We start from the raw sequence: 23,334 nt of genomic DNA, 5'->3' as shown, positions 1-23,334 counted from the left end.
AAAATTGTTTTGGAGTTTTGCCCTCTATATGAGTGTTGAATAGCATCGATGAGCCCTTCGGTGCTGCATCGAGCATGAAAGCACTGAAGAAACCGAAGAAAATGCATACGAGTACATGCGACTCAAGAGGAGTGTCGTATACCAAGGGCTTAGAAGAACGACGTGAAATCTGTAACGAAGATAGATAGTAAAACCAATATGATATATTAAGTTGTACGAAGCCTGAGGAATAAACCATCCGAATCTGTTAAAGGATCGAGGCTACCAAATACAGTCCACTGGAGGAAACAGATACTGACCAGCTCCCCCAAACACCCTCTTCAAATTATATTAACAATTCTTCGGAAGCATGTGAGAATATTTTCCAGGTAATTCTGTTTATAATTTCGTTGTCAATTTCTTTTAAAAATAAGTTGAAATTTACTTCTCCAATGTATTATAAAATTCCTTTGAGATTTCTTTCGGTAATTTATTGGACTTTTTTTCGGTAATTCCTTCGGAAATTTCGTTGGGAATTTGACTTTTAATCTTATTCGTGAATTCTTTTTTTTTTATTTTTTTTGCTCAATTTTGTTGGGAATTCAGTTTTCCAATCAAGTCGGAAACTCCTTTGTGATTTCCTTCGGAAATTTCGAAGTTATTTCATTTGGTAATTTATGAATTTATGCATTATTTTGGCAATTTCATTGCGAATGCCATTGAAGTTTACTTTAGCAATTTATCTGGAAATTCCTTTGAGATTTCCTCCGATAAATTATTTGAGAATTCCGTTGGAAATTTCTCTGAATTTATTTTATGGTAATTCTTTTCGTAGTTCCTTCGCCAATCTAGTTGAGAATTCAGTTGAAATTGAATACGACAATTGACTTCGGCAATTTCCTTAAGCAAAATATTTGAAACTTCTTTTGAATTCTATTGATATTGGTATAGTCAGATTATTTGTAATTTTTTTAAAGATTTTCTTTCGAAATTTTGTTGGGAATTCTTTCAAAAATTTTTTAAGTTTTATTTTTGTTATTTTTTATTACCAATTTTTTTGGAAATTCAATTGAAATTTACTTTGACTATTAATCCGGAAAATCTTTTGAAATCTCTTGCTGCACATTATTTGTCAAGAAAGTTTTCTTCAAAAATATCCCGGAATATTTTTTTGTTTGTTGTTCCTTTGGAAATTTCATTGGAAATGCAATTGACACATGAAGCGCCCAGTACCGTCCAGGGGCTGCATTAAACACTACACGGAATGTGATATCTTTCATTTCATTACAGTCCGACATTTTTTTAATAAACTATATTAAACTATCACAAACCATCACTTATCTTATATTACAACGATTCACTTTTTCTTATATCACCTTAACACTTTTTGTATTTCTTCACCGAACTACCGTGATTTCGGGTGAAATTGATCAGTGGGGTGAAATTGATCGACGCGAGGGCAATTTTTATTTGTCAAAAATAAAGCTTTGAACTTAAAACAATTTGTAGAAAATGACCATCATCTGGCTCAAGAGTTATTGAACGATGAGTTTACATGTTTTACAGCTAATTAGTCACATATTTCTGTATTAAATTTAATATTTTCCCAAACTGCGTGTTTGGCAAATTTCTAAGACATTTTCAAAATTTTGTTACCGTAGCTGTATGGGACATGGAATGAATATTCGAATGAATGTTTATAGCTGCCAAGTGTTCGCTGAGCTCGATTTCGTGAACAAAAGTTCTATAAATATTGATATTTATGCATAAAATTGTACTTTTGCTAAAGTAATGACATGTTTAGTATGAAAATTGCATACTTTTAGGCGTTTTCTTCAGATTTATGAAACTTTAAACTTAAATATTTAAGAATTTACTATACTTGTATAAGTTTTACAAAGCTTTTCGCATTCTGGGGTGGTTAATTCGGATGGAAAATTTATTTTCAACGCATACAAAGCCATTTCACTGACTGATCAATTTCACCCCGAAACAAAAATTTTTGATTTTTTATTTTAAATGATATTTATTGCAATAAAATGATTTGCAGTAAAAGTTTCAACCTCGTTGACTGATAAAACCCGTGGTTGTACTTGTTTTAAAGCATTGGGTTTGACCATATCGATAACTATTCAAAAATTAGAAGCCAAAAACTGTGAAAAGTGATCAATTTCACCCGAAATCACGGTACTAAGTTTAACAAACTAGAGATACTTCTAGCTTCTTCTTGACCAGACTACTAAGTCCTACCTACAGCCTTAGGACAGTATCTAGAGGTGTCCCGCATGGGATCTCAAGACTTATCCGATATGCTGCCTACTCTAATGTTGAAACTGAACTCCCGACAACTGATCCTCAACAACTGACCCCGACTGAAGCCAAAGCCTCCGTATTTATAGCCTAAATTTTCTAGCAATACCCGAACCAGCTTAGGGCCCATATAGCCGAGGCGGTAAACGCACGGGTATTCAGCATGACCATGCTGAGGATGACGGGTTCGATTCCCGGTCGGTCCAGGATCTTTTCGTAAAGGAAATTTCCTTGACTTCCTTGGGCATAGAGTATCTTCGTGCCTGCCACACGATATACACATGCAAAATGGTCATTGGCAGAGGAAGCTCTCAGTAACTGTGGAAGTGCTCATAGAACACTAAGCTGAGAAGCAGGCTTTGTCCCAATGAGGACGTTACGCCAAGAAGAGAGAGAGAGACCCGAACCAGCTTGGGCGTGTCTAAATCTCCAACCATCACTCTCGTTTTGCCGAAATAGTCACGATACTTCCTAACAATGCCCGAACCAACTTGGGCGTATCCAAAACCCTACCAAAAGTAAATACTCAAAGTCCAAAACCTAGTACTCTACCTATCCTACTCGTCATTATCATCATTACCATCATCATCGTTATCGTCGTCAACCCAACCAAGCGTAATCAAAACTGTACCATACCAACCGGACCCAACGTGTACGATCATGAACAACGTATCGCTGCGCGTTCGTTGCCCCGGCCGACCATCCGTCCGTCGTCACATGAGCGTGTAACCCGCGGTTACAATTTCGTTCTACATTTATGTACACCACTGTGTTTTGAATCATTTTAAATTGTTTTTTTGTTATTTTTATTTGATTTGTGAAATTAGTGTAGGGAAATAAAATCGCACATATTGTACCGGTGAGGCATTCGACCCCCAAGCTCCCCCATCACATGGCACACATCGATCGAAACAGCAGCAGAAAACAATTGCATACGGTGGATATGTGGTGTGTGGTGTTTTGTTTTGACCAGGATAGAAAGTTATGAGTCACGGTAAGCGATAGACGCGTTTTTTATCCGTCCGCGGTTTTGTCCGAAAAGTGCCGTTCCAACTGTGAATTTGTGCCACCGCGACGCGCGTCTGCTGGATGGTTGTCCCCAGCATCGTCGGGAGTGAATCAATAAACCATAATTGTTCCCCGAAGCTTTTGCCGGCCCGTGATTCGGTAACCAAGTGTAGTGCAGTGATAGTGCTACAAGGGTGGCGACTGCCGCCATCACGGGAAGCTAATTATAAAGGAGTGTTTCGCTTCCCGGCGGTTTAGCCAAGTGTCGACAAGCACCCACCGTCTTCGCTACACGGGCTCAGCCAATTGAGCTTAGTCTCGCCCGTGTAGCTAACAGTCAAGGAAGACGAAGACAGGTAGGTGTAAAGGGGCTCACCACCTGTGGTAGTATTCTGAGGAGACTACCAGGGCTAGTCACGGCGAGTGACTTGCCCGGCGTATTATCGCCACCGTCGCTAGGGGGGATCCGACAAAGGAACCCGCTCTTCCCCCTAGCTAAACGCCAAGGACGACTGTTTTACAGTCCAAAAGTGCCCAAAAGTGAAGCAGAAGAAGAAAGAAGCGAGGGGTACTTCCACCAAAATTTGGATTTTGGGTGGAATAAACACAGTGGTGGGGATATTTTTCACAGCCGCGTGGTCGTTTAAGTTAGTTTGTATTGTTGTGTGTTGTCCTAAATCGGTTATTCGTCTCGTCTGCAGAACGAATTGGTGCATTTTTGGTCTCTTTGTTCTCAGGGCGGGATTTTTGATTCTTCTGGGCCGATTTGGGGTAATATTTGACGCAACCTGGTGACCGAGAACCATTTTGGAACCGTCAGTAAGCCGAAAACTAATTCCTCACCGTATTTATACCTACGAAACAGTTGGTAAGTTTTAATTTCGTCCACATTTTGAAAATTTGTGTTGCTCATTCGTCAAAATGCCGATCGACATGTTGACGTTGGGGGAGTTCAACGTCGCCTACTTCCATTTGCGTGCCGATCACTTAGAACCTGACGAAATTGACTTTGAATTGAACTCCCGCGGTGTTGTTGTCCCTCCTGGATCGGGTCAATCCAGTTCCAAAAAGCGTCGTCAACTGCAAGCGTTATTGGTCAGTGAGCAGAAATGCTCCGAGACCACTGTCCGCTCCTTTAAAGGGGATATTGACGCTGAATTGGAGCGTTGTCGTGGCAAATTTGAGTCCATGAAGGAGGATTTGGGGTACAGGTGTCCGAACAAGGAGGTTTACCGGAGCAGATTGCTCCATCTGGGTGCTCGGCTCCAAATCGTCAAAAACTATGTCGTGGGGGAGGCCAATAAGACCTTTGCAGATTTGTTGGGTGATGTGGTAGCCCTCCATAACTACCACTTCGTGAATAGTTTGGTGCCTCCCCTCACGCCAACCGAGAAAGTGTCGAACCACGAATCGCGACGGACGCAACATTTTACAACTCCGCGGAATACTGTCAAAGTTATTAATTAGTGCCGTTTTCGCGTTGTCCGTGTAGGCTGGATGGTTGTTCCCAGTCTCGTCGGGAGTGAACATAGTGAAGATTTGTCCCCCGAACATTTGTGCCGGCCCGTGGTTCGGACACAGGAAGTGTAGTGCTTGTGACAGTGCTGTGCTAGGGTGAGGACCACCGCCATTGCGTTGCGGTTCGCAAAGCGTCCAAAATCCCACCGTTCTCGCTACACGGGCTCAGCCAATAGAGCTTTGTCTCGCCCGTGTAGCTAATAGCCAAGGTTTCTACCGGGACTTGCTACGGCGAGTAGCCTGTCCGGTGATTTTTCAGCACCGTCGCTAGGGGGGATCCGAGAAAGGAGCCCGCTCTTCCCCCTAGCTAATCGTCAAAGACGACTACTTCGGTAGTCCGAAAGTGAGCCCAAAGAAGAGAAGTGGAAGAAGAAAGAATAAGAAGAAGAAGAAGCTCCGCATAGACCGTGCGGGAGCGAAACAAACGACGACCACCACCACCACCGTTTTGCAGCAAGGGCCCCAACGTGTGACCAGCGACCAGTGCCTTGGGGAAAACGGGGCAAAACACTCCTAAGGTCAGATTAAAACATAAGTAATTAAAATTGAAAAACTATTTATTTTACGAATAAATTCCATCCGAAGCCCGAAATTTAGTGGAGGTATCCTGCTTTAGGCCGCCCTGCCGGGTAACAGCAGGTAAGGGCTGAAAGCCTCTCCTTACAATTGGCGCCCAACGATTTTTCTCACTGAGCGAGGGGTACTTCCACCAAAATTTGGATTTTGGGTGGAATAAACACAATGGTGGGATATTTTCCACAGTCGCGTGGTCGTATTTTTTATATTATTTTGTTGTTTTGTGTCCTAAATCGGTTATTCGTCTCGTCTGCAGAACGAATTGGTGCATTTTGGGTCTCTTTGTTCTAAGGGCGGGATTTTTGATTCTTCTGGGCCGATTCGGGGTAGCATTTGACGCAACCTGGTGACCGAGAACCATTTTGGAACCGTCAGTTAGCCGAAAAATTATTCCTTACTGTATTTATACTGACAAAACAGTTGGTAAGTTTCAATTTCGTCCACATTTTGAAAATTTGTGTTGCTCATTTATCAAAATGCCGATCGACATGTTGACGTTGGGGGAGTCCAACGTCGCTTACTTCCATTTGCGTGCCGATCACTTAGACCCTGACGAAATTGACTTTGAATTGAACTCCCGCGGTGTTGTTGTCCCTCCTGGATCGGGTCAATCCAGTTCCAAAAAGCGTCGTCAACTGCGAGCGTTATTGGTCAGTGAGCAGGAATGCTCCGAGACCGCTGTCCGCTCCTTTAAAGGGGATATTGACGCTGAATTGGAGCTTTGTCGTGGCAAATTTGAGTCTATGAAGGAAGATTTTGGGTACAGGTGTCCGAATAAGGAGGTATACCGGAGCAGATTGTTCCATCTGGGTGCTCGGCTCCAAATCGTCAAAAACTATGTCGTGGGGGAGGCCAATAAGGCCTTTGCAGATTTGTTGAGCGATGTGGTAGCCCTCCATAACTACCACTTCGCGAATAGTTTGGTGCCTCTCACGCCAACCGAGGAAGACAAAGAAGATGATGGTGAGGATTTGCTGGCTCAAATTGCCGCGGGAAAGGATGTTTCACCGAAAGGAAACCAACTTCCGATCGTTGAAGCATCCTCCAATCAGGCGGTGGGCGAAGAAATTCGCGATGTCTTACTTGACATAAGGGCGGAGATCAAAAGGACGCAAGAGCAAATCAATCAAAGCGAAACTAGGACTGCATCTAGAGTTGATTCACTCGAAGATGTAGTCAGAAAACTAGGTAGCGGCTTTGCGTCCATTGGTACGATTGCATCCGGACTACAGAAAACTAACCGCGAAGTGCAAACACTTCGCGAGAAGATTTCTGAGTTACAGGACATCGTCAACAAAATCATTCCTAACGTAAGCTCTCCGAGTTTGCCGGTAGATACGCAAGATCTTCGATTGCAACAAAGTCCCGATCTACCGGATTTGCCTGATTTTGATCAGCAAACGTTAGAAGGTTTGGGTACTCCGGAGAACCTGCAGAAGCAAACTTCTAGCAAGAACTTTGGACTACCCAATCAACCATCACAAAGACGTTTTGACTCCCGTAATGCGGACAATTCCAAAAGTTTTGAGAATCTCGGACCTTCGCACAATTCTCAGCACTTTTATCAACAAACTGCTCTTCCGAATTTAACGCTTCCGCGTCGGGCGGAAAAAGCAACATCGGTGGAGATCACCGGTTACCGGCGCCGGCCCCAACGGGTGGCCGATTGGAAAATCAGGAAGTATGCTGGGAATGACGAAGGAATGGGACTCAACGAATTTTTGGAATGTGTCCACCATTACGCTGAGTCAGAACAAATGTCCGAGGCAGAACTGTTTAGCTCGGCAATGCATTTGTTCACCGGTAACGCGTTGGCTTGGTTTCAAGCGTTGCGTTCCCAGAAGCGGTTCTACAACTGGAACCACCTGTTGTGCGAGTTGAAGGCGAACTTCGTGCACCCGGAACTTGATGCTGCGCTGAGGATGAAAGCGTCTCAGCGGCGACAGCAGAGGAATGAATCTTTCCAAGATTTTTATCTTGAGATGGAGAAGATCTTCCGTGCTATGCCTGCGCCGCTAAGTTCCCACGAGAAGCTAGACATCCTCAAGCGAAACCTGAGGCCTGATTACAAACAGGTACTTGTCTTCAAGCCGGTGAACACATTGTCCGAGTTGATGCTCATCGGAAAGACCATTGATGCTTCCAAAACCTCCATTTACCAAAAAGTATTTGGAGTTCCCAAGGAAGCATCTACAATTTCAAGTAAGCCTACATATGATGGTTATAAACAAAGCCAGCAGCAACAACAATCTCGTGACAATGGAAATGGATACAAATCAAGGGTATTCTACAACAAGAATAGCCCTCCATCGTCACCAAAACGAAATAGACCTCCACCTCTTCGTTTTAAAGAAACGGGAGGTCGACCCGAAAGAAATCTCCGAGAGAAGACTAGCCCGACCCCTAAATCTCCACAGTCGCGACAAGAAGGCATAATATGTTTGAGCTCCCTGGTGGACAAACACCGTCCGCCACACTTGGGAGTGTGCTACAACTGCGGAATTCAGGGACATGAACATGAAAAGTGTTCAAAGCCCAAGCGTGTTTTCTGCGTACTGTGTGGGTTTAAGGGATTTGAAGCTTCTCGCTGCCCTTATTGCTTGCAAAATGGGATTAGATCCAATTAAACATGGTGGCAATCTAATCCCTTTGTAAATCTTCAATGAAAGTTCCCCGTAGCTCCTACTGCAGGCTTGACAGAAACTCCCTCGCGAGAAAATGAGGAAGCGATTTTGGCGATTTTCTGAGGAGTGAAAATAAAACTCAGAAATCACAACGCAAATCCTCAACAGCACCGAGCGCGAGCTTGCCGCGCAGCGAGGAGTTCGTCCAACACTCATAATTTCTTGTTGTGTTTCTCACGTCCACTCACACTCAAAAAGCTCTCGCGAGTTCCACTCCCATACAAAGAAAGACTCTCGAGGCGAAAATCGCACTCAAAAACCCGAAATAATCATCGACTCTTTTTTCGTTCCCCTCTTCCTCGCTCAGTTTTTATTGCCTCTCTGTTTGGGGTTGGTTCGCTCCCTCGCGACGAGGCAAAAGCAAAACACCGCTCTAGAGCATGTGGCAAAACTCTTTTGATTTCGAGGAGAATTATCAAGCCTGTCCTACTGTACCAATTCTTCAAAGGCTGTTTCCATGTCAAAATTTCAAAGCGTTTTTTCCCTATTTGGTACAGGAGGAGTGAATATTAATTTTTACTTGTAAGATAGTAAACTTTCCCATTACTTTGATCCAGGCATCCGTTGCTTGCATATTGCTCAATGATGACCTGCAAGTAGATATCAAATTCAGTGTGAGGTTGTGGGAAAAGTTAGTGGAACACCAGGGAGTGTCTGATTCCAGAACCCTAGCGACAGCCCAAGACTGTAAAACATTGGCTTGACAACTACGGTTGTCACCACTAGGACACAGCGGTTATTACACTAACTTTAATCACAATACTGACCTGAAGAAGAATGGTGTCGCCCACACAGCCTGATTGAGCCGTTGGAGGGAGACAGCAAATTTTCCCAAGCCAGCGTGAATATAAAATCTTCTAAGAGCTCCTCGGATCCACGACATCGACTTCACCGGGTTGCTCACTTGGGAGCTTCCGAAGATTGATGGATCCGGGAGCATCGCGCATCACTTCACGCTGGCAATCATCTTCTTTCCTCAGGAGTCGACACCTAAATCTCTCGGCACCTGACAACTCTTCGAGGTTGTGAACCTCTAGGGGTCACTACCTCATTTCAACCTCAATACACCCCAACATAATCTTCCTTCCCTGACAGAAGGACTCAAACCGCGATCGTCGGCCCATTCGGGAGGTCATCTATGTATGCGCACCTTTTTATCTGCCAGAATCAGGGAAAGTCGACTGATTCCAAACGGAATCAGTTTGTAATTGATCTGCATTCACGTTCGGTGTCTTGCTCAAGTATCCTTGGGAAAGGATTTACTTGTAGCGTAAAAGACAATACCTTGCGTCCATTGCCCGTTTGTTTTGGTATTTTGTATGCTGTACGAGTGAGAAAATTTATTGTATGAGTGAAAATAATGAGAGTGAATGAGAATGAATGAAAGTGTGTGAAATGGCGGGGTGTTCATTCAAATGTCTTGTGTGATTGTGTGTACGCGTATGCCAGTGATTGGGATGAATGAGTGATACACTTTGGATGAATGTGGATTGAATTGAAACCCCATCTGTTGAGAAAGTATAAATACCGTCAGGACGGGAATATTGGACGTCAAAAAAATAAAATAAAAATAACTTGAAAAACAAGACCACGACAACCGTTCCTCTGCTACGCTACTTCCAACCGGAGGCTAGCAGGGTTTAAGGGAGTTTGGTTGTTTTGAGTGTTATTCCGAATTGGTCTGGGGGAGTTGAAGATTCTTAGCTCTCCCATTGAGAACCGGATGTATCGAGGGTGATCTGGTGCCGTTAATAGCGACGGGTCCCAGTCCTTGTCTGCAGAACAACCACGAGACGTTGTACCGATTTGGCTTTTCTGTTTGTTCGGTCGTTTCCCTGATTGTGTCTATGTTAACACTTTTAATCTGTGGAAAATGTCTTTGTGTGGTTAGGTTAGGCAGATTTTTTTATTTACACTTTTTATTTATTTTATTCATATTTCCATGTTAATTTATTTCCTTTTGATTCGTTTCATTATTATTGTTATCGGTGTTAGGTGTTAGGGCTAGTTAAAAAAAAAATTTGTCCACATTTTTTTTTCTCCTCGGTGTGGGCGAGATTGTAACCCGCGGTTACAATTTCGTTCTACATTTATGTACACCACTGTGTTTTGAATCATTTTAAATTGTTATTTTGTTATTTTTATTTGATTTGTGAAATTAGTGTAGGGAAATAAAATCGCACATATTGTACCGGTGAGGCATTCGACCCCCAAGCTTCCCCATCACATGGCACACATCGATCGAAACAGCAGCAGAAAACAATTGCATACGGTGGATATGTGGTGTGTGGTGTTTTGTTTTGACCAGGATAGAAAGTTACGAGTCACGGTAAGCGATAGACGCGTTTTTTATCCGTCCGCGGTTTTGTCCGAAAAGTGCCGTTCCAACTGTGAATTTGTGCCACCGCGACGCGCGTCTGCTGGATGGTTGTCCCCAGCATCATCGGGAGTGAATCAATAAACCATAATTGTTTCCCGAAGCTTTTGCCGGCCCGTGATTCGGTAACCAAGTGTAGTGCAGTGATAGTGCTACAAGGGTGACGACTGCCGCCATCACGGGAAGCTAATTATAAAGGAGTGTTTCGCTTCCCGGCGGTTTAGCCAAGTGTCGACAAGCACCCACCGTCTTCGCTACACGGGCTCAGCCAATTGAGCTTAGTCTCGCCCGTGTAGCTAACAGTCAAGGAAGACGAAGACAGGTAGGTGTAAAGGGGCTCACCACCTGTGGTAGTATTCTGAGGAGACTACCAGGGCTAGTCACGGCGAGTGACTTGCCTGGCGTATTATCGCCACCGTCGCTAGGGGGGATCCGACAAAGGAGCCCGCTCTTCCCCCTAGCTAAACGCCAAGGACGACTGTTTTACAGTCCAAAAGTGCCTAAAAGTGAAGCAGAAGAAGAAAGAAGAAGAAGAAGGAAGAAGCTCCGCATAGTCCGTGCGGGAGCGAAGGAACAGCGACCACCACCACCACTGCAGCAAGGGTACCAACGAGTCGACCGAAGCCAAAGTGCCAAAGGGGAGAACGGGGCAAAATAGAGGTTTGATAGAATATAAGTTTTTGTTGCAAAGTTTATTTATTATTTATATTTACCGAATTAATTTCATCCGAAATCCAATCTTTAGTGGAGGTATCCTGCTTTAGGCCGCCCTGCCGGGTAACAGCGGGTAAGGGCTGAAAGAGTCTCCCTACAAGCGATGATTCATAAAACCAGGTCAGTAATGTATGGTGCGATTTTTCTAGCTGCCGAAATTTTGCGCGTTAGTTACGATGGGCATTGATATTGGCGTAAATTGAAATTCAAGCACCTGGGCAGTTGTTCTAATGGGAGTGTGGGGTAAAATGCACTTTTTTCATTTGAATTAAATTTTAATATCGGAGTGTGTGGGATATTTAGGTCTATGCACACATTCCACGCACTTCTACGCCAAGGGTGGGAAATTTCAAAGTGATTGTTTCGCCCCAAGCTTTCCAGCATATGAAAAGGGTAGATTCAATCTTAGGAAAACCATTTGTTTTACTTAAAATTTGACTGGTAACTTATTTAAATAGTTAGGTGAAGTAATAGCATTTTATGTAAGAAAAATGAAATTTTTCATTGATAAGTTTCAAATATGCATGCTTGCATATGAAAGTTCAAAAACATTATACCTAATTTTTGTAAATGTAGTATAATAATGTATATTTTATACACCCAAAGGCAACTTTTCATAAAAATGGGTTTAGATATGTTATATGCACTTTTTGCAATAGCCGCAATTTAATGGTGTCCCGTTACGAAAATAGCACATTTGTTGTAATAACGAATTTATTACGAACTTTAGAAAAATGATTTTCAGGATTCTCTTAGTACTCGTGTAGACCTTTCTTCCAACTTATGGGTTACCTTGATCGACGCTTTATCTTAGGCGTTACAATGAGTACGTTGACATGGTGTCCCGTTACGAAAATTTTAAAGACATTCATAAGTGGATAAAAAAGTTTGGTTTGATCAAATATTTAACCAAAAAACTGTAACCATGATGAAATGATATTGTAGGTGGTATATATTTACATTATCCTTCTTGGTGTAACGGCCCTACTGGAACAAAGCCCGCTTCTCAGCTCTACGAAAACTACGGAAAGAAATGACAGGTATTCTGATGGATCAGTATAACAAGTGATATTTTATTAAGTTTTGTGGTGACAGCATACAGTTTGAATGCTATAACCTTTTCAACATGTCCTATGAATTAACACCATGATGTATAAAAAAGCTTATAGAATCACACAACGTTCAAAACATGAAAATCCCGAAGTGATGGTTGGCATTCCTTTTTTACCCTATTAATCACCGTATAATTTACTTTTATGACGACAAACATATTTTGAAGCTTATATTCTTATTGGCAATAAAAAAAAATGTAAAATGCATCACGAAAATGGCATTGCATTACTTTTTGTGACTACCGTAATCCGGGGTAACATTGATCAGAATCTTCGATTTTTCTTGAATAATTCACTTGCTAAAGCAAGCATTACATGTTTTATACTTTTAAAACAAGTACTGGCCCTCTGAGTATGTATTAATCTACTCTAAAACGTATTGTAAAACTTTAAAATATGTTTTAAAAGGTTTTTTATTCTAATTTTTCATTTTGTTGATTTGGGGTAACATTGATCATTGATAACCTACTTTTAATAAATCGTATATTTTATTGAACAATAGTATTCTCATAAAAGTTTCGGTGATTAAATCCAACTCTTGGATATCATATTGAAGTAAGACAGTGATTTCGAACCTCATATTGTATCTAGTATTCATGCCATGCATTATTTTTTGACAATGTATCTCATTGCGTTACGAAACACACTTATGGAAAAATCGATTTATTTCAATGTTCATGAAATTCAATTATCATGCATTACATGTCATTCGATAGCTGAATAATAGCAGGTTACGATATATCATTTGATAGCAGAAACTGATTCAATGCAAAATGCTTGTTTGAACATTTCATGAGGTCGGTCAAGCCGATCAATGTTACCCCGCTGATCAATGATACCCCGTTTTACGGTACATACATTAGTAACCATTGGTTAAAAGTCTAGCGACCTCCCTCTTGTCGTTTTGGTTGTCAACCTTTTTTTCTTCTTCTCGAAATCCGTTTGTTTGTATTGTTACTGGTTGTCGTTAGCTAAATATCATCGGAAAGCCCCCATAATCCCATCGCTTCCAAAATAAAACATTGTTTTCTCTAACCTCGACCAAGTCGCGAGTTTAACGGTTCCGAAAAACTATCATAGTATAAAAGAAAAATCCCCTTTAAAATGTAAAATTTATTTCAAATAAAATTGGTTCCTTTATACCCAAGGCGCACGAGCCTTCAAATAAAGGATTAAAGCAACATGCGACATATGCTTGAAAAGACTGTGTTGGAAGACTGTACTATAGATATCATTGAATCTTCTTCGGATCATTATAATGTAGAATGTGGAAAAACCGCGAAGATAGATACGTCGCACAACCATAGTTTTGGAGATACAAATAAACTTCACGTACCCGATCCCCGATAACTCATTTTCAAAATACTGGCATTTCGTGGAACCTGTGGAACCTGTGCTATATGTTCCGGGGTGGCTAAATTAGTGGATACATACTTCAGTCTATCGTTTCTGACTCAGTCATTCGAAATCATGAAGATTGATATGTCACACGGCATGTTTAGGTTGAAAACCAGAAGTGTCCCCAATGAGGCCCCGCGGAACCTGTCACGGGGATTCGGATGGGCCAACTTATTCCAATCTGGTTACAGCAGCTGTGTTTCACTGTTCGCAACAATAATTTCGCTGAAAATCGGTGGTTCGAACACAACAACACTCGAAATAATCACTTTTAGCCATTCTGATTGACTTGAATTCGGATATTCGTTTGAGATTTTCTTCGGCAAATATTTGGAAGCTTTTTGGGTAAAATTGGAGTTTCCTCGGAATCTTGTAAAAAACGTTTTTCGGTTATTATTTCAGTCATCCCTCTAGAAATTTGATCACCAATTCAGTATAAATTGACTTCGACAATTTTCGGGAATTCCTTTGAGATTCCTTTTAGAAAATTAATTAAGAATTGCTAAAGAAACTTCACAGGTTTGTTTACGATGATTCTTCTTGTCATTCCTTTGGCAATTTCGTTTGGAATTCAATTGGACTTGACTTCAGAAATGATTCCTGTACATTTTGGAAGGTTCTTTGAGACTTTCCTTGGCAAATAAGTGTGAAGTTTCTTCGGGAACCTGTGAGAAAATTAAAAAGGTAGTTTTTTTTCGCAATTCCATCGGCAATTTTTTTCGAGAATTTAATTTGAATTGACGCCAGCAGTTTCTATGTATTTTTTTTCTACGAGATTTTTCTGCAAAAACAATATTACTAAGAAACTAAAAGTAATATTTTCCTGTTTGTCTGTGGACATAGCAAATGTTTACGTTTTTTCGCCGGTGTTAATATTTCAATTTTATTTGTGTTAACGCAATTGAATCGTGTTCTAAATATTATTTGTTTGCTGTTAATCGGATTGTGCATATGTGGTTGATGGTTGATCGCGTTTAGTTAGTGATAATATCGCGAAATTACAATTCATCAACAAACACTTTCGTGACATCGCACTGTTTTTCGCTTCGACCATTGAGTGTCTCCTTGCTGCACTTTTCGGGCTACCGTAGTTTCGCGCATTAGAGCATCTCCACCGGTTTAACATCTTAGGCTAACTCCACCGTGGTTGTCTTGTTTGACGATTTGAAACGGGATAACAAGAAGCATTATGTCTCCCGTTTGCTCTTCGTGCGCCGGTGACATTGGCGATATGCAAGTCAAATGTCGCGGATTATGCAAAACGATTTTTCATCCCCTGTGCCGACAACCCCCTTCGTTGCGGCAACGTTGCCGATTGTAGTCATACCCATGGTTCGTCGGTGACAATCGTTTGAGTGAAGCAATGGAGATTGTCACTGATCATGAGTTGGCAAAAACTAGATGATTGATCAAGCACCATAGTTATCTGCTCCATAACGTGAATATTGTTACAAAATCTCTTGTTTGAATTCCCCTAATGGTAAAATATATTATACTTATAAAATGAGATATTTCTAACATAGCATATTTACAGTTATAAATCTAACAGTAATCTACTGGAAGTGTACTTGAATAACATTTCTAAACAGATCGTTGTCGGTAAGATTCAGTAGTGCAGATTCATGTATGGAAATAATGAACTATGTTGAATTATAGAAACGGGAATTAATTCGGGAAGATCACGTCGTCGTCCTTCAGTACGTTGATTTGAGTCACCAAATTTGTAAGTAGCATAATTGTAGCATCTTGAAAAAATGTGTTAAAATAAATTTATTGATTCTAGCTTAAAGCACACAGAAATCAAACAGTGTTGCTAAATAGAGTGGTGACAAATTCCACATTCTTTAAGAAATTTGTGGTAACTAGGATGGATAATCGTGCACCCCAGCCCCTCACGACCCCTCGGAACTGCCAATCCTGTGACCGGCCCGATGCAGCAGAGAGCGAAATGGTCCAGTGCGGTGTCTGCCGACGGTGGGAGCACTTCGGATGCGCTGGAGTTGGCGGTGAGGTGAAACAACCGAACGTCAGGTATGTCTGTAAGCAGTGTTCGGCCAAGCAGGGAACGTCCGGCGGAGGTGCCCTTCTCGCTCCGGGCGAGGAAAAGCGTAAATCGAAAGGTTCGAAGGCGAGTTCTAAAGCGCATTCGAAAAAGGGTAAAGTGGTTCCTGACCCGCCGAAAAGTGTGAGCTCCAGCGTTCGGGCAAAGTTATTGGAGGAAGAATTGAAGCTGGTTGAGGAAGAACAGCGCTTGATGGAGATGGAGCTTCAGGAGCAGGAGGAGATCAAGAAGCGACAGTTACTTGAAGAAGAGCGTAAGCTTGCGGAAAGACGTCGCCTTGCAGAGGAGGAAAGTTTCCTCCGTGACCGGAAGCTGCAGGAGGAGCTGGAAATGAAACGGAAGCAGATGCAGGTTCGCAAGGAGTCCTTGGAGAAACGTCAAGCCATCATCCGACATGCAACGTCGATGAGCAGCAGAAGCGGTTCAATTCCGGATTCAAACGACAAGGTAAACAAGTGGCTAAGTTCGCAGAAGAATGTTGGAGGATTGCAAGGACCACCGGAGGGCGACGACAACGACGAAATACAGTCTGTCGATCAGGACCCACTGGATGCACCAGTCAACCCAACATCTCAGATTCCCGATCTCAGCGCGCTTTCAATTTCGCCGAATTCTCCGCGATTCTTGCATGCAGCAGCTCCAGAGATGCGAAATGGTTCCGATCCAGCGACTACACATAATCCGCATACACTCTCACAAGTTCAAATTGCCGCGCGGCAGGTTCTTGGTAAGGATCTTCCTACATTCGGAGGAAATCCTGAGGATTGGCCGATTTTTATCACCAACTTCGAACAGTCCACTGCCACCTATGGCTATTCGGATGCGGAGAATCTGGTCCGCCTGCAGCGGTGTTTGAAGGGTAACGCCTTGGAGTCCGTACGCAGCCGGCTGCTGCTACCAGCAAGTGTGCCGCACGTCATCAAGACCCTGCGCATACTTTATGGAAGACCAGAGCTTCTTATCCGGTCGCTACTAAACAAGATTCAGCAAGTTCCTGCGCCCAGACATGATCGACTGGAGACGCTGATCCAGTTTGGACTCTCGGTACAGAATCTGGTGGATCACCTGAAGGCCGCCGAGCAGTTGAATCATCTTTCGAACCCGGCATTGATGCAGGAGCTCGTGGAAAAGCTGCCTGGATCCCTGCGATTGGATTGGGCCATCTACAAGAACAAGAACCAACTAGCAACGTTGGAAACTTTTGCGGATTTCATGTCGGGATTAGTGACGGCAGCGAGCGAAGTGTCATTCGAGCTTCCGACACTGGGAGCTACATCGAGAGGCGATAAGCGTAAATCCAGAGACATCGGGATCGTTTATACCCATTGTTGGCTATGTTGACAGTTTTCGGCATAACGAAGAGAAGGAGAAAGCAATTAGGTCAACAGAGACGTCATTTAGAAAGAGAGATGTAAACCGTTTGAACCGATACACTGAAAATCATTTGTCTCTTTTTATTCTATGTTTTATGTTTACGAACCTGAGAGTAGAAGAGAAATTGTTTTGTGAGTTAGTTTAAGTCGGACCTTCGTAATAGACAGATCGATTCTAAATATAAGAAATAACTAGAATGAGAAAGTAGTGTAGTGAGTTAGTAACAGAAGAATAAAGTTATAGTGAATAAAGTTCGGTAGTTTGGTGATTAAAGGTGGTTTTACTTGCTTGGTGAAATTGGAATCACTTACCTGGAATCCCGGACTCGGCCTTTGAAGTGTCGTTGTTATCGTCGTCGTTGTCGTCGTTGGTTCCCTACGTCGCCGTTGTACTGCAAGCAGAAAGGAGATCTCGGGGCGAAATTGCGTTGGGAGAAAAATATCAAAACCGCTGGTTGGAACGCATACGGTAGGTCACAACAATGGTGCCGTGACCAGGATTGCGTTCCGAGGATACGACACGGCATTGGTGCGGCCATCATTGTGGAACAATCATAAAAGGAACTACGCCATACTAGACGAGCTACAACCACGATCAGTGTCGCCATAATTACTATTATCACGGGGATAATTGAGAGCAGCCATCACGCCTCAATTGTTATACTGGATGGTTGGCGCTGTTCGAACTACCGAAAGATTCGATTGGGATTGAAGGTTTAAGGCCTGTTTGACAGGCTCACAAGGTGAGTACCTGTCCAAAGAAATAGTTTCATCCTTCATCCCTACCTGTGGATTTCTCTGTTCCATTTCTCGGTACTACTGCTGCACACACACGACTCGGGACGATTACTCCCGGACGAGGGAAGGCGGACTTAGATCGGATTTTCCTTAAATCTTCGGTCATATCCGAGAGATTTTTCGCATTTTCACTATTAATTGGAACAACTACTGTGAAACAACCATTCCGTCGAATAAAAGGTGAAAAATTGGATCGTTTCTTGATTTCATGAGCACTAAGCCCTGCGTCAATCTATCTGTTGCTGTATTGGATATTGAAGACCTTTGGACTGAATTACAAGGCCTGTCAAACAGGTCCACACGGTGAGTACCTGTCCGACAATTCTTCCATTATTGTCGAAGGTGCTTCTCCTCCGGCCATTGCTTACAGAGTTCCTCCCTCGCCATATTCGAACGGTTACTGCGGTTGTTGGTGTTACTGCTACGGACGACTAGGATCACTTGAAATTCCTCCGGCTAAAAGCGAGACATTATCCGGCTAGATTATCATACAAGGCCTGTCGTACAGGCTCACAGGGTGAGTACCTGTCCGACAATCTATCTAGCAGTGTAAAGGGTGCTTCTCTCGTGGACATTATTACAGAAATCACGGTACGAACGGACTACCACGTCATTGATATTGATGCCTTTGATACGAGACACTGGGGTACGCTGGTTTTGAAATCCTTGAGCTACTAAAGGAGTTATTCTGATTTAACTATTGCTTAAGGCCTGTCGAACAGGCTCACAGGGTGAGTACCTGTCCAACAAACCATCCTAGAGTGCGAAACGTGCTTCCCTTGTGAAATTGCTTCCAGAATCGTATCATCACATTACTGTATCGTTAGGGGGAGTTGGTCTTGCTAAGGGAGATTGGGTGTAACCAACCTTGCGGAAATTTTCTATCATCCCAAAAAATACAGAAATACAAGGCCTGTTTGACAGGCTCACAAGGTGAGTACCTGTTCAAACCATAAAATTTCTCTCGCAAGGGGTGCTTCGCTTTGTCTGCTTTACAGTACTCAACTGGATCTTTCAAACGTCAGCTGTTTACACTGTCAACACCATGGGAGGAAAAAAGCTTAAACCGAAGATTCACGTACGGGCATTGGCGGAGCCAGCATTTTCTTTTTTCTCGCTCACTCTCCTAAACATACACGAGAAGGAGAAAGATGGAAGAGGGGGCAGCTTGCCTCCTCTTTCATCTCGCTCTTTCTCGTGTATGTTTAGGAGAGTGAGTAAGAAAAAAGAAAAAGCTAGCTCCGCCAATGCGTACGGGACAGCATTGTCGACTTCCTGAATCGTACGGAATCTTTCTTATGGAACACAGAAGCACCAAGTGAGTTCCAAATCAAGTTTCGCTTGGAGAAACTTGAAGTAAAGTGGGATGAATTCGAGAAAATTCAAACTGAAATAGAGAGTACTGATGATCACGAGGAGAATATCGAGCAACATCGACAAATAAGAGCGGAGTTTGAGGAGAAGTACTTCGAAGTAAGGGCAGGGTTGGTAGCCAAGCTTCCCCGTGAGATACCAATTAATGCAGAACAGAATGCTTCATTCTCTGCAACAACAGGGGAGGCCACCAATGTGCATACGTATGTGCGTCTACCGCAAATCAATTTGCCAGAATTTGATGGGACCTTTGAAAAATGGCTTGCGTTCCATGACACGTTTAAGGCTCTCATCGATTCATCGCCTGAACTGAGTAACATACAAAAGTTCCACTACCTTCGGGCTTCGTTAAAGGGTGATGCTCTTAAATTGGTTGATTCATTCCCTATGTGCGATGCAAATTACAGGATTGCTTGGGATGGTTTAGTAGCACGATTTTCCAACAAGTATCTGTTGATGAAGCGGCATCTAAATGCATTATTCGAATACCCCAAGATGCGGAAAGAATCAGCGAGTGCAATCCACGAACTCATAGATTGTTTCGAACGGAACACGAAAATATTGGACCAACTAGGTGAACAGACAAGCGGATGGGGAGCGATGTTGACACATTTAATGGTGTCAAAACTCGATGACGTCAGTCAAAAACATTGGGAGGAGCATGCTTCTAGTGCAGATGAACCGTCATTCCCAGTCCTCATCGAATTTCTTAAAAAGCAAACTCGTGTGTTGGATGCGGTTTCAGTGGATCAGCAATTAACAGCTTCAAATTCCACGTCGTCAGTGAACGTGCCCAAATTTCGTCCAGCACGAATCTCAGTCAACTCGGCGACTGAAAATTTGGGTCCAAATTGTATAGCATGCAATGAACAACATTTTTTATCGCGATGCCCGACATTCGGTAGCCTTGCAGTCGACGAAAGACTGCAGTTCACAAACTCCAAGCGGCTATGTAGTAATTGCTTAGGACGAAACCACCTGGCACGAGATTGTCCATCGAAGTTTCGATGTAGAACATGTTCTAAAAGGCACCACACTTTGCTACATCCTGGTTTCCCTGGTTCTGGCTCTTCATCTACTGTCTCTTCGGACTTGGTGATGCTTCCAGAAGCATCGTCTACTGCTGGCGACGCTTTGAATTATGAGAGTCCTGGGCCTGGTTTAACTCCATCAATTTCGTCCAATGTAGCAATGGGGGTTCAGAGCTCGCATGTTTTCCTTCTTACCGTCGTACTGGAAGTTAAAGACAAATGGGGAAGAAAACACTCCGCCAGAGCAATTTTGGATTCTGGTTCACAAGCCAATCTTATGACGGAACATCTCTGTCAGCTTCTGAAGTTAACTCGTAACAATAAGAAGGTAGAGATCAGCGGAATAGGACGTTCTCGGCGACAAATTGCACATGAAGTTTCTACAGTCATCAACTCTCGTATTCGTGACTTCTCAATGCCTATGGACTTTTTAGTAATGGGACAAGTCACTGATGACCAACCCTCTACAACCATTCCACTAGCAAACTGGAATCCTCCTCCAGAAATGCAACTAGCAGATCCTGAGTTCTTTCGCTCTGGTCCAATCGATATTGTACTTGGTTCCCAGTTCTTCTACGACTTCCAACTTCTCGACGGTGGCCGGCTACAGATTCGGAAATTCGACGGCACACTCCCAGTGTTTGTCAATACGGTATTTGGATGGGTAGCCTCCGGTGAATCGGAATGGAATGGTACATGTCCTAAAATCAGCTGCAATATGGCAATAACGGAATCCTTGGACGCGAGCATTGAAAAATTCTGGGCTATCGAGGAATTAACAGAAGGTAAACCGAGATCACATATAGCCGAGGCAGTAAACGCACGGGTATTCAGCATGACCATGCTGAGGGTGACGGGTTCGATTCCCGGTCGGTCCAGGATCTTTTCGTAAAGGGAATTTCCTTGACTTCCTTGGGCATAGAGTATCTTCGTGCCTGCCACACGATATACACATGCAAAATGGTCATTGGCAGAGGAAGCTCTCAGTTAATAACTGTGGAAGTGCTCATAGAACACTAAGCTGAGAAGCAGGCTTTGTCCCAATGAGGACGTTACGCCAAGAGGAGAGAAGGAGAGAAACCGAGATCACAGGAAGAGGAAGACTGTGAGGCACATTTCCTACAAACCTGCAGCAGAGATGAAATGGGGAGATACGTTGTACGATATCCGAAGCAAATTGGTTTCCATCAACTAATAGGTGAATCGAGGTCCTCTGTTATACGGAGATTCACACAATTAGAAAGACGACTAGAACGGGACGTAGAGGTACGAAAACGCTATAACGAGTTTATGCAAGAATACGTGGATTTAGGTCACATGAAACTTGTTGGAGCTATTGACACCGTAGATGACGATCAGCGAACCGTTTGTTACTTACCTCATCATCCCGTCTTCAAGGAATCAAGTACTACTACTAAGCTACGTGTAGTTTTCGATGGTTCTGCAAAGACTTCTACTAATTATTCACTCAATGATGCTTTGCTCACTGGACCAGTCATACAAGACGATCTTTTAGATCTAATGATCAGATTCCGAAAGCATTCCATCGCATTGGTAGCCGATGTGGAAAAAATGTATCGACAAATTCGTATCCATCCCGAGGACACTTCGCTTCAAAGGATTATCTGGCGATTCGATCCTTCTGAACCCATGCAGGTGTATGAATTGCAAACGGTAACGTACGGTCTATCTCCATCATCTTTCTTGGCTACTCGTGTTCTGCAGAAGTTAGCAGAAGATGCAGGGCACCGACACGAAGTGGCAGCTCCAAAAGTATCAAAAGACTTCTATATGGACGATTTTATCTCTGGTGCGGCTTCAATTGAACAGGCTCAACAACTTCGGAAAGACACTCAAGCTTTGATGGCAGAAGGTGGACTACAATTGCGTAAATGGAATTCAAACCGACCAGAAGCTCTAGACGATCTACCAGATGAACTGAACGGCATGCCGTCAACGATGCATTTCAGAACTGATAATAAAATCAAAACACTTGGTGTAGTGTGGGAGACAGAGCCAGACCAGTTTGAAATCGATGTACAGGAGCTGAAAATCGATGTACAATGGACCAAGCGAAAAATATTTTCGGCCATTGCCCAACTGTACGACCCCCTTGGATTAGTTTCACCAGTAGTTGCTTGGGCGAAAATTCAAATGCAGCATTTGTGGTTGTCTTGTATCGAATGGGATGATGCGGTTCCGGACGAGATTCTCATCAAATGGCAGGAGTTCTACAGACAACTACCGCTTCTTCAGACTTTCAAAGTACCCCGCTGCATTTTTGCGTCCGATCCTCAAGAAATCCAATTTCATGTCTTCAGTGATGCGTCGGAAGTTGGATATGGCGCTTGTATTTACGCTCGATCTACCAGCAAAGACGATTCTACCAAAATCGAACTCATTTCGTCGAAATCTCGTGTAGCGCCACTAAAGCGTGTCAGCTTGCCTCGTTTAGAACTTTGTGCTGCACTTCTGGGAGCAAAACTCTATGCACGAGTATCGACTGCACTAGGGATGGAGGGAGTCCGCTGCTGGTTCTGGTCAGACTCTACTGTAACGCTTCATTGGATACGAGCCACACCAAACACCTGGCAAACTTTCATAGGTAATCGCACATCGGAAATCCAACATCTCACGCATGGACATCCTTGGAATCACGTGAAGGGAGTGGATAACCCAGCTGACTACATATCTCGTGGTATGCTGCCGGAAGACTTCGTCAAGAACTCCGCTTGGCAATGTGGCCCAGCATGGCTGCGAAATCCTGAAAAGCATTGGCCAATACAACAGAAATTAGAACCCGTTCCTGATGACATGCTGGAAAAAAGGAAAACCGCCAATGTTTCTATTGTATCATTCACTGATATGTCGTTGATCGAACGATTCTCATCGTATTGGAAACTCCTCCGTGTAACCGCCTACATTTTTCGCTTCATCAATCGGTGTCGCAAGAAACATCAACAGCACGAATCTTTCATCACCATACCGGAACTGAAATTTGCCAAGGAAGCACTGGTGAA

General features: G+C 43.1%; 1 protein-coding gene across 1 annotated transcript; it reads left to right on the top strand.

The window, feature by feature from the left end:
* Positions 1 to 14,497: 14,497 nt before the first annotated feature.
* LOC115254771 (uncharacterized) lies at positions 14,498 to 18,952 on the top strand. The gene is made up of 2 exons (XM_062847722.1): positions 14,498 to 18,212; positions 18,280 to 18,952. The coding sequence occupies exon 1, from the start codon at positions 15,544 to 15,546 to the stop codon at positions 17,077 to 17,079; it is 1,536 nt and encodes a 511-aa protein (XP_062703706.1). The 5' UTR covers positions 14,498 to 15,543; the 3' UTR covers positions 17,080 to 18,212; positions 18,280 to 18,952.
* Positions 18,953 to 23,334: the final 4,382 nt, after the last annotated feature.

The sequence above is a fragment of the Aedes albopictus genome, chromosome 1 (assembly GCF_035046485.1).
Source record: "Aedes albopictus strain Foshan chromosome 1, AalbF5, whole genome shotgun sequence".
Taxonomy (NCBI): domain Eukaryota; kingdom Metazoa; phylum Arthropoda; class Insecta; order Diptera; family Culicidae; genus Aedes; species Aedes albopictus.
The sequence above is the reverse complement of the archived record's forward strand: the minus strand, read 5'-3'. Positions and strand labels throughout refer to the sequence as shown.